At 39.9% G+C, this 12,527-nt stretch overlaps 1 protein-coding gene across 1 annotated transcript in view; it reads left to right on the top strand.

The window, feature by feature from the left end:
* The window catches only part of HECW2 (HECT, C2 and WW domain containing E3 ubiquitin protein ligase 2), an 82,128-nt gene that overhangs the window by 42,868 nt on the left and 26,733 nt on the right, over positions 1 to 12,527 (top strand). The window contains exons 9-14 of the mRNA XM_010219794.2: positions 923 to 1,018; positions 4,020 to 4,170; positions 4,570 to 4,673; positions 7,137 to 7,261; positions 9,063 to 9,248; positions 12,127 to 12,261. Coding sequence (XP_010218096.2) covers positions 923 to 1,018; positions 4,020 to 4,170; positions 4,570 to 4,673; positions 7,137 to 7,261; positions 9,063 to 9,248; positions 12,127 to 12,261 — 797 coding nt within the window. The remainder of the gene's footprint in view (positions 1 to 922; positions 1,019 to 4,019; positions 4,171 to 4,569; positions 4,674 to 7,136; positions 7,262 to 9,062; positions 9,249 to 12,126; positions 12,262 to 12,527) is intronic.

Here is a 12,527-nt window from a genome sequence, read left to right as displayed (position 1 = left end):
GATAATATGTCTGAAATTGGGAGCGCTTCCCTGTCTTTGAAGCTCATTTTGTTCTGGATACGCTTATAATAAATAATCTCTGCCATAATATTTTATTGAAATTAAATAAATATTCCCAAAGAGCAAATTATTTCTTTCAAGTCTGAGAGTACTAAATTGCACCAGATATCTTAGGGAACAATGGTCCATGTTCTGTTTAGAAAAGAAAAAAAAAAAAAAAAAGGAATGAAATAAAATGCTGTGCCTGCTTAAGTCATAGAAATACTGGGCAGATCTTACTGCCTGTTGTTATATCTGGAGGTGTAACATATCTCTACTATCTGCCTACATGGTGCATGTTTTATGAAGCAAAGTAAACAATTTCTTTTCTAGTGAAAATGCTTACTAGCTTAGTTTGAGAAACATTGTTTTCTTCCCTATGGTTATAGTTTTTGTGGGGGAGGAGGATTACGTGTTTTTACTTCTTTCCTTCCCAAACAGGTCTTACCTTAGAGTAATGTTGGTATACCTTACTAAATAACTGTCAGTATATTCCGTTACAGGGTTTTCTAGGCATTGAGGGGACGGTTGAGTAGGTGTCAGTGCGCATCCCGCTTGGCGGCTCCGCGCGGGTGCCGCAAGGAGGGTCGGTGCCGTTCGGGCCTGCGGGTTTCGGTGCCCAGCCGGAGCCCCGGGCCTTGCTGGGCCGCAGCTCCGCGCTGAGGCGCCGCCGCAGTCCCAGCGGGCCGTGCTGGGTGACACCCCCAGGGCATGCTGAGAAAACGTTTGCCCTACACATAAATGGCTTTTCCCTGAAAAGCCAGATGAGTATTAGGAGTATCCTAAAATGCGATACAGAAGCCTTGACACCTCTTACTCACGTTAGAACTCTGGGGGCTTCCCCGTGTTGATTGAAAAGTGATTTATGGCGTTTTGATTCTAGGTGCTCAAGCCAATGGCCATCAGCCCCTGAGGTCGCTGCCTTCAGTACGTCAGGATGTTAGCCGCTACCAGAGAGTGGACGAGGCTCTGCCACCAAGTGAGGCTCTTCATGCTTTCTTTGGGGGGTAGCCTGCTTAGATCTCATCATCATCATTATTATTGTTGTTATTTTTAACATGAGAACTGAGAATGAACTGAGAGTGAGCAACTGAGAAGCTTCAACTGAGAAACGATGATTAAGTGTTGGCTTATTTTGTAAAAGGCACTGTGCTCTGTCTGCACAAAAAAATGTGTTACGATGATCATACCTAATGTATACAGACTTGTTAAATGAAATCTGTGGAGAAGTAGGATGAAATGATGCTGTCTTTTCAGCATGCAGGACCCAAGGGTAAGGCAGTGAGGTTGTATGAGGCACTCTGAAAGCTGTGAATACGCTTCATGTTTGGTGATGACTTGTAAAGAAATGTGTGATGTCTTTCAGTCTCCTTTGAGATGAAAGCGGTCTCTTGCTTGCCTTTTTCTTCTGAGAGTCAAAACCTTTCGAGTATAAAATAAACCTGGGTATTGAGCAATTGTTGGCTGCTCCTAGTTTGGCTGAGAGATTGTCATTTCCCATTTATCTGAAACCTATGAAAAATGTGTCATTCCCAGATGTTGGACAGATGCCCTGAGATAAACCTGAAGCAGTCAACAATGCTTTAATCGGTATTAGATACTTGAAGAAAGGACAAAAAAAGGGAAAAAAAGAAGAAAAAGAAAGAAAGAATAAAAGAATAAAAAGCTGTTCAACCAATAGCAAAACATTATAGTTAAAATTTCCCAAGCAGGTCCATTATTATGTTCCATTAGTCTAGCATATGCCATTCCTAATTTCATGTGCATTATTGCATTAGAAACAAATAATAGTTTTGAAGGCTGTGATCATTAGCAGAATGAACCAGAATGAGTGATATTTTAAAGGAGTCAGGAATTCAGATATCGAGTTTAAAAGTGAGGTATTTGAGTTTCACTGTGTGGAACGGGCTTGTGTTTAATTTGTAATTAAAGAAGGTAATTGTAAGGAGCCTGATATCAGAGCGCAGATATAAATATGTATTGAAATGCCAGGGCGATGAGAAGATTTTATTTACGTTTGTTTTCATAATAATAAGTGTATATAACAAATCAGACCTGTCCACAGATCTCAAAGTTAATCAACTACCACCTCAGCAAACTAATATTGCTTTTTGTAAGATTGTGCCTGGGGAAATATACTTTGTTTGTATTTTAATCGCCTTTCATACCGAAAAAGGCAGAATATTTTGGGAAATGTTCAGTAATAAAGGGTGGTAAATAGAAATGCATTCAGATAGCTTTAGTAGGGCAACGGTTTGTCCGTGGACTGGCCTTTTGGTTTCAGAAGCAAACTGTGCACTCTAATAACTACCTGAAACCAATAGAGCAAAGTTATAGACTTTATAAAGTTATTTCTTCATAATCTAGGCTGCATATTGTATTTGTTGTTTCATCAGAATCTGAAAGAGAAAAGAGAAAGATAGGCTTATTTCTTTCCATTTTGCTTTTTCCTTTTTTTTCTTTTCAATTTTGCGAGTTAAGAAATGAGGAAGAATTAGAATATTCATCTAGTATGTCTAGCTGCAACATGCAACTTTGTGGTCTGATTGCTACATGCATTCCTACCTTCATTCCTAGGACAAAATCAACAGATCATAGAGGCTTGACTAAACAATCTTGACCAATAACAATTTTGCATTTCATAACTTTCAAGCTTTTGAAAATGAGGTTTTCTAACACATCTGACTAATGATGATTTGACTAACAGAAGGTAATCCTTGTCCATCGCAGCAGTGATGCAGGTGCTCAACTTTAGTGGAGATTGCTCAAGTCTGTAAATTTTTGTATTTGATGTTAAATGAAGGCAAAAAATCTTTTTTTTTTTTCTTTTTTTTTTTTTTTTCCTGTGTCAAGATCACATCATAGAAATGGTGCCTGCTGCCCAGAATACTGCTGGCTTATTATTAGCACTGGTTAAATGTTCCAAATCAATATTTTTAACTCTCCAGAAGATGATGCTTTTTTGATTTCAGCAGAAGGTGCTTTTTGAAAATGGGTGCTTTGCACAGGAATATCTATTTCAGTATTTACTTTTTCTTTAGGAGGAAAAATGGAAACAATTTTCAGAGAATGCTGGAACACTGAAATGTTTGCTTTTATTGGGATGAAAATGAGATGATTTTGTTCGGAATAACATTGAAATATGTTATAATTTGAAGAACTGATACAGTAACCAAACCATAACCTTTGCACTGTTGTAATTTTCTTTATTCTGAATTATGATTTTTAGTGGACAGTATACTTCAAAGCCAGGGTGGGGCACGTTTTCAGGTTTGGAAAAAGAAGACATCAAAATGCCTTTCCTGCACAGCTTTCACATGCACTAATAGTGCTCTAGACACTAGTAAATTGGTAGATATTCTTACAGGCTTTTTCTTTGAGGAGCAGGAATTGCATAGACTTGCTTGCTAGCCAGTGGTCTTTTAAGGTTTGAAAGGGCTTGAACATTAAAATTGTCCATCTTCTTGGACAGATTTGCTTACCTTTAAAGTAGGTGCATGCAGCATCCAAGAGGAGCACTGGGATCTGTTTTGTTATTACTCTTACTACTGTTAGCTGAGAAAATGAGGGGCAAATGTAAAGCTTTGCAAGATTTCTGGTATTTAGCCCCTGGCCTTTTGTGTTGGGATAAGCCTCTTGGCATAATTCAGGGCAAGAGAATAAAACTGAGTCTCCTGAATTGTTTTTTTCTGGGACAATCACTACTTAGTGGGGGATCATTTCTATTTATTTCTGTATGCTATTAGATAGGAACTCCATAGAAACTCCCTATGATGGGGGATTTAATTTATGGGATAAAATCAGGGAAAAACAGTGTTTCTTAACCCTTCAGTGAGAAAGTTCTGTGCTCAAATCATCCTGTAGCAGAGAAAGAGAAATCAAGAGTAGTAGATTCAGTTGCAAAAAGAAGCAGAGCTCAAAACCTGAATAAATAAGCGCCAACCCGGCCGCAGTTCACAGTATTTTGTTGCTCTCTTCAGACTGGGAGGCTCGGATCGACAGCCACGGGCGGATTTTTTATGTGGACCACGTGAACAGGACCACGACGTGGCAGCGGCCCACAGCCCCCCCGGCCCCGCAGATTCTCCAGAGGTCAAATTCCATCCAGCAGATGGAACAGCTGAATCGCCGGTGAGGTTTGCTGCTTGCGGACTGTGTGGCTCCAAAGCGGTGCTCCCCGGCGCGTGACCCAGACGGGGCTGGGGCCCAGTTGCTGCTGCAGCTGGCCGTGCTTGCTGTCCTTGTCTGTCCTTTTTAGCTGGCACGTGGGCTTTTAAAGCGTTCCTCTGCCACCTGTGCTCAGCAGCACTGCGGCTAACAAAAACTGCTAACGGTTGTCAGAAATTCAGAGCACAAAAGGCTATTAATACCGAAATTGGGGGATGAGTGTATATGAACCTGTATGAGAGAAAAGATAGATAAGCCTGGCTTCATTATTAGAGTCCCCTGGAGCCACAATTGAATCATAGGTACAATATATATACATATACATATATATATATATATATAAGTCTAGTTTTCTGTCCCTAGGTACCAGAGTATCCGAAGAACAATGACTAATGACAGGCCTGAAGAGCACACAAACGCCATGGATGGAGCTGGAGAAGAGACGGATTTTCACCATTCGAACGCAGGTGAAAAATAAAAATAAAAAAAAGAAGGAGCACTCAACTTGTGAGTGACCCAGTAAGAGTGATGTAAGGCAGAACCTGCTTTCAGTTCCTGAAAATCTGAGGCACTGCTTGCCTGATAGTAGGTTGACCCCGTTAGTCAATCTACTATCTTTTCTCTTAAAAGGTTTTCTTAAATCTATGACTTCCTGGTTTTCCTCATGCATTAATTTTTAGACCTTTGAGTGTTTTGTTAGTCTACCCAGGATGGTGTTCATTTGGTCCACAGTGCCTGAAGGATATTTCAGAAAACTAAGTAAAGCTACAACTGTATTGCCTTGAGGAGACTGGGAATTTTACTGCATGTATCTTGTATACAACACTTCCTTACACATGCCTACTATTTTTCCTGATGGTTTGATGCTAAGCACAGATATGCAGCCTTTGATCCATTAAAATCCGGTTCAGATCTTTTTTTTTTTACAGTTCCAGGATGCTATTTTTCAGCTTGTGCAGTTGATTATCCTTACCTGCATGCACGCTGTCATTATATCTTGGCACTTTTCTAGTTTGTTATTATGGTTTTGAATCTTAATCCTACCCTGCAAGTGCTGCGGCTTCTGCTAGTTGGCATCATCTGCACATTTTGTCATCTTTATCCAGTCGTTGATACAGCAAATACAGAGATTGGATGAGACCGTTTGTGTTTGACAGAATAACTCGTACCTGCCCCTCAGGACAGTCTCACCAGCTGCTGCATACCTTTCTCTGGGTAGTGTCATCTAGTTAGATAATATTCTCCCCCAAAGCGATTACAAGAATATCAGATAAAACAGCATTTGAAGGCCTAGCCGATACCAGGAGGTATGGCCTACTGACCACTCCCCACAGGAAGAGAGGATTACATTAGTCTGCTATAATTTATTGTTCAGAAAACCCAGTTATTTTTGTGTTGTTTTATCTTTCTATCTTCTAAGTGCATTAAATAATTTGATAATTCTCATAGTTTATGTGTCTTTTTGGGAACAGAAGATAAGCTGATTTGTCTTTTAGTTTCTTTCATCTTTCTTTTTCCTGTTCTTAGAGATAGATGTAATATTTATTCCTTTCATATCTCAGAAGCAACTGCAGATTTCTCTGGGGTGGTTTTGTCTAGTTTCATTCACTCTGGTATTCTAGAGTGTATTTTGTGAGGCCCAAAGTGTTTGAAAATCTCTGATTTAAGGAGTAAATATATATATATACACACATATATACTCTTTATTTAATGAGTTCAGGCTTATTACTGCTTTTCTCTAATCAGTTCTTTCATTGGTCGTCATCCCACTACCAGCTTACTAATACATTTAGAAAGATAATGTGTTATGCATTTAGTCCTTTGCATAGTTGAGTCTCGTTCTGTACTTCGACATTTTCTCCAGGTTCTCTTGATCTCCTGTTATAACCCTCCTTCCTAGGGAGGTTCTCTCCTACCCCTGCAATGCCACTGTCCTGAGTCACTGAAGGACTTGCGATTTAGCCTTAGGTGGCCTCTTTATTCCTCATTTCTACTTAGCCTTCTCCTTTTGCAAATTCAGACTAAACCCTAATCGATAAGTCCACCTGAATCAGACTCTCATAAACCAAATTGAGAAGCCTACTTATTTCCCCCATCCTGCATTTTTACCAATCTGTATTTAACATTTCACTCTTCTTTCCACATTGCTGTGTTCTACATAATTAATACTCATTTGGCATTTAATAGTGAGACTCAAGTTGATGCAATAAGGTAATACATAAAATGCAGAGCATGTGAAGCGTAGAAGGTGGCCTGTGTTTTGGAGTAAAATCACTGCAGAGCTAGTCTGAATTTACCAATTTTCATTTACTTTAACAGATACATCCATATATCCTGTGGATTTTCATAGTCCGGGGAGAGTTTTAACACTGCAGTGTTTAACACTACATTCATAATATAGTTTCAGTTCCTGATAGTGTTGAAAAATCAGTGCCCCTCACAGTTGCTATGAGAGGAACGAAACATTTAGTGAAAGCTGAACTGGAGAGGTACTCCCTGGCAACCCTTTTCTTATTTGTGTAAGCTGGTTACATATTGTATTGGGATCAGGGCTGTGTTGCTAGCAGAGATTTGCCTTTCTTAAAACAAGGAATAAAACACTTCTAAGTGTGCAATGTGTCTATATTAGTCAGCATTTAGAATACTGTTATCTCTGTACAGCAAGGACAGAGTTGCCCCAGGTACCTTCTCATGTGCTATGCCCAGATGTGTTTGGTACCCCAAGGAATTAATTCCTTTTTTAATCTTTGAAGTCCAAAAGCAATGAATAAATGTTGCTAAACACATGGATTCTGCTATTTTCAGGAACTTCAGTGCTATGTTAGAATGATTTCCAGTACACTCGTGGAGAATATTTATCAAGTCTGATATTGCAGTGTCTTTGGTTGATGACTGTTACTGGACATTTTTGTCATTAATTTTTTCACTAGATTTTCGGAGAGAGAACGTGCTGCCTCACTCTACCTCCAGGTCCAGACTTACGTTATTGCTCCAGTCTCCCCCTGTGAAATTCCTGATCAGCCCAGAGTTCTTCACAGTGCTGCATTCTAACCCCGTGAGTACAGTGTGCACGTGTGAAAGACTTTCTTACATATGTGTGTGCATTTCTAAATGTGGATGTCTTATATACAAAGATATTCCTCTGTTTGATACTAAGATGTTTGGTAGTACCTAGGGAGGCTGGATGAATTCAGTGCTCATCACCATTCCTTGAAATTGGGATATCAGAGATACAGCTGATGTTACAGCTTCTTCAGCTTTTATTTTTAACTCCTCTTTCTTATGTCACTAAACTGTTTTGTTTCTCGAAGGAATGGGTTTTTTAACCATCCGCTGCAGGGAAAAATTGGGGAATCTTTTTAAAGTCGCTTTGCTGCTCCTGAGATGATCTGTGCCCTCAATTTTGCCTGTTTCTATCTAAATACATTAGAGATCATTGAATAAAAATACATTGTAATATTCATTCTTTTCTGTTTTCCTTTTTCTTCAATCTTCCTTCCTACAGTTACTTGTTCCAGCATCCATTTTTCTCTGCACAACAGGGTTCACAGTATAAAAAGCGGTAGTGAAATGAGTAATATGTTATGTGCAAGCACACTTGTTAATAATTCTTTTTTTTTTATCTACTGGTCACTGGTGGCTTAGTTTTAATACATACATATGCTTGTGCATTTTTGAATAATTCTTGTGGGCCTTGTACAGCTTTATATTTAATACCTGAAGTGGTGTAGAAGTAGGTGAGACCAGGGAGGAGAGCGAAGGGCACAGAGGGAGTAGCACAGGCCCCAGGAGGGCCCAATGTCCCCCTTCCTGTCAGGGCTCTATTGCTGATCCTGAAGCAAAGACCTGGTTTTTGGTTGTCTGTGAGTTTGTTCTTGTTCGTTTTGTTCTTCAGGGGGTTGCTTTCCCCTTCTGTTTAAAGTCTTCCCTATTCCTCTGCACTCTCTTTTTTAAATTTTATTAGATAGGCTACAAGTAGACATGCAATTATAGACTTTGGGTGTTTTTTTGGTTTTGAGTCTTTTTCTTTTGAGAAATCACTGAGTGGAAACAACATTTATGCACGTTTTTTGATGAGTTCGGAACACGTGTATGTGCCAGCAAAAAGCTAGGCAGCTTTTTTGCAGTGCTCCATGGCTGCATTTGACTCCTTACTCCACAATTTAGAGAATAGCTGTACAATTTTCTACTTTTTAAGCAATTTCAATGCTCTGAGGCGCCTTGCAGTTCCCGTGTGAGGAGTGTGGTGAATGGAATGTGAAACGACGTTTCCAACATTGAGAGGTGATTTGGTAATGGGAGTTCCTATATGCTCATCTCAAGTCCTCAGTATGAGGACATTTTTTTTTGTTACTTCTGTGGTGTAGTTGAAAGGCTTTTTAAGGCTTTATAGATAATTAGGTCTTTTAAAAAAAAATAGAAAAAACACCTTTTGTAGTAACATGAATGGATGATTCTTTTTGATGTAAATTAGGTCTGAAAGCATAAAGTATAATGGGAGGAATTTACTCAGAAAGTGCTTATTTTCTCATTTTTCACAAGACTGTCTACTTACCTACTGATCAGTGCCCCAGATCAGGATATCCATAAAACATATGCAACATTTTAAACCTGTGGGCAGCCCCACTGACTTGAACTACTTCTGGCTAAAATTCAACACTTTCCAAATTCAGAGCATCTCTTTTTATTGCAGTGGTCATATAGGTCTCTCCCAGTTTCCTGAAAGCAGTCTTCTCAGAGTGGATTGAAATTACTGTCTATTCATCAGGCAGACATGGATGGAACTGCTGGACTCGTGTTTTTTCATGTAATATTTTGTCTTACCCAATGAATTGTTTTTGTTGTGGGTTTTTCAGAGTGCCTACCGCATGTTTACAAGTAACACGTGTTTGAAGCACATGATCACCAAAGTCCGGCGGGACACCCACCACTTCGAGCGCTACCAGCACAACCGTGATTTGGTGGCCTTCCTCAACATGTTTGCCAACAAGCAGCTGGAGCTGCCGCGAGGCTGGGAAATGAAACACGACCACCAGGGCAAGGTAACTGGAACCAATGTGCAGCTCTTTGCTTGGTGTTTGCTCTTGAATATTGCAATGCCAGACTTGAGTTGGTTGCTCTTGATGAGAGCACGAGTGCACAGAGTTCTCCACATACAAAAGGTACACGGCCCCTGCTCCTTCCTTTGCTCACCAAAGACTGGAATTTCTCATCTGTGCCAGTAGAGCCTTAATTGAAAGGGGAAAGAGACTGGTAGGTGAATATAAACATTGCAAGAAAACTCGATATGAAGCCCTTAGCCTTTTTATTGTGAAATAAGTTGCTTTGATTCCCCTGGATGCTTAAAGCTTCTTTTGAAAGGAAGAATTCTCTCTTCTATAAATCTAGGCACTTCTGTGAAGTTCTTTGGAGTTTTGCCTGTGTATCTGGAAGAGAATTGAGATGGAAAGTTATTAAAGTATTTTCTATAGAATTTTGTCTGCTTATTACTGAGCTTCCTGTTTAGCTGTCAAGATTTTCCTTAGAGCTTTTTTTTTTTTCTCCTTCTTCAGCCTTCAGAGTGGAATTTATGAGCATGCAATGTTTGCCTTTTTTTTTTTTTTTTCTTTACTAGCTACCAGGTGAGTTCTCCATCCACATGCTAAGTAGATCCAATGTTCATCAGCTTCTGAGGTGAAATGGATGCGCTAGGACTCTAGGAATGGCCACTCTGCTTATGTGTTGGCTAACAGTAAAGAAATTGTGTGTAGCAAGTTTTACTAAATAGTGTGAATCTTGAATAGTTGCAAGCCATGTTGACTTGTAAAGCAGACAGTTACAGATCACAGTAGAAGTTGTAAGAACATATTTTAAAATAAAAGGATAATAACTGACACTTATTTTTACAGTGGGAATGGAATTTTAATGCAGCTTTGAGCTATGTAACTTTGCTATCTAGAACATGATTTCTTTGCAGAAAATAGGAAGGATAAAAATAGACCGTGATGAGCATGTGAGGAAGAGATAAGGCTATCAGCTTGTGTGAGACGTCCTAATTAAGACTTTAGGCACATTAAGCCTATCAGTTCTTACGTTTATCAGTCTTGGCATGCTTAGCTGCAAATGTTCACATAAATAATGATCTCGATGCCTGAGAAGATTACAGACAGATTTCTAAACTGAAGGGCCAGAAAATGTGCTTGAGGGTTGTTCTCTTGAATTTATTAACTTTGGAAAGCACTGCATTTTTTCATCATAAACAAGATTAGAAGTATGCAATTATAGTAACCCAGTTATTTGCCTGTCTTACTCTTTTCTGTTCTAAATCATCCTTTTCTGTTCGTTTCCTCAGGACTCAGTTTCCTCCTGAGGAATACAGTAGTAGTTTCAATTGGTTTTAATAGGTGCTCCAGAGAGAGAACTAAACCTCTGGATTTCTACTGTGGTTTTTGATAATGATTATGCTACTATAACATTAATCACCAACAGGAAGCACTGAATAAATCCCCCTGGGATTTCTTCACTTTGAATTATGCTTAGTATTATTCGTTCTCATTATGTTGAATTGTCTTTTTCCCACTTGTGGCCAGCAGGAATGCTTATTTAGCACACGAATCAGTAAATGATGAGACCAAACCAAAGTGAACCTGCCTTTAGCAAAACATAGACCGAAAAGAGGCGAGCAGAGATTAGCCATGCTACAACATGTAATTCTATCTCCTCTCCGTGGCTGCTGAGCCTGCTGAGACAAGGATTTCCGTAACTTTTGTGAGTTTGTTGTAGCATGATGTCCTTGCTCCTGCTCGCAAGGAACAGTAATTCTCATCTGCCTTTAAATATAAGCTGCAGATACTAAGGAGAGCAGTGCAGCTGCATACAGTTCTGGTCCCCTCAGAGACTGTCTTCCCTCGTAAGGCTGGGGCTGAACGTAGCAAAGGCCCCTCGGCTGCTTGTCCTTTCAGAGACACATTTAGCTGTCACATTTAATGGGCTATCTGCAGCTTTGGCCCCATTCATATTTTAACAGTCTCTTTAAACATCATGAATTTATGGATTACAGCTAGATAGGAATTATGAACAGATTTTTTGGTTTTGAAAACAGACTGAGCTACAGTGTATTCCCAGCTGTCAAATGTCCAGAGTAGCCCAAAGCTAGGAAGCTCCAATGATTGTCTTCAGTGGAGCTTCAAAATAGTAATGTATGCTTTACTTTAAAATAGTCTGCTATTAGCTGGGCCTTCAAGCGTTCATGTTTAATAAGACCTGATTGTCTTTAAGTTAGTACTGAAGTTGTTTAACTGTAAGTGTAACTGTAAAGCCAAAGAGCACTACATGCAATGTCAAACTGGTGCAATGACTCAAAGAACGGCGTAATGCAACTCTAAGTATTCCTTCCTCTCTGTTGAATCATTATTTTTATTTCCTGATATTTTCTTTCCTGAATGCTTTCGCTATGTGATGTTGACTACATTAAATCAAACTTTTTCTAGTTGGGATTTGGAAGGAGTGAGGAAATTTCGTCAAAATGAAGGTTGTACCAACTAGACCGTATGTAACCTGGACTAGGTAGAATAATAAATAGAGGAGCTTGCAATGCATATCGACTGCCTGCTCACAAGTTAAACAAACCTGTTAAACAGGAGCAAAAATTGCAACAAGCCTGGATCCATTCTAGCAGCCTCTTCCAGCCTTTTGTAAAGCCCCAAAATGAAATTTCAAAGCGACTTTCATTCTGCTTTCCTCTAGTGAGATGGAAAAATGTTATCCCTATTCTGCCAAAAGGAAATGTGAGCTATGGTAATGTGAAAAGATTTCCCAAAGTCTCGTATCAGTGGCTGAAACATGGAGTCTGAATGTATGTAAACCTTGGACACGTGCTCGAGGGTGGCTCGGTAGTGGTGGGTATTGACTCTGAATTCTTTCCTGGTTCTGTTCCTCCAGGCCTTCTTCGTTGACCACAATTCCCGAACGACCACGTTCATCGATCCGCGACTGCCCTTGCAGAGCAGCAGGCCCACGAGCGCGCTGGTCCATAGGCAGCACCTGACCAGGCAGCGCAGCCACAGCGCCGGAGAGGTGAGCCTCATGCCTGCCAAAAGCAGGCACTGTGTTAACATCATCCTGCTTCACGGTGCTGCATTTCATTCTTGTAATTTTGCTAGGATGTGTGGAGTATATGTGGTGAGTTGTGCTCTGCAAGGGTATGGTGCTCACCCAGAAACATTCATTCTTTATTGTTTGCCAGCCGGGAACCTCGCTGCTTTTTTTGAAAGATGTGATTTGAGAAGAAAGATATCAGACAAGGATTTCTTACTGTCAGTTTGCAGTAAGCCCATTTAACC

The sequence above is a fragment of the Tinamus guttatus genome, unplaced genomic scaffold (assembly GCF_059628265.1).
Source record: "Tinamus guttatus ecotype Peru unplaced genomic scaffold, ASM5962826v1 Tinamus_guttatus_pri_ptg000197l, whole genome shotgun sequence".
NCBI lineage: Eukaryota > Metazoa > Chordata > Aves > Tinamiformes > Tinamidae > Tinamus > Tinamus guttatus.
Note: the sequence above shows the minus strand (reverse complement) of the source record. Positions and strands in the feature narration are given on the sequence as shown.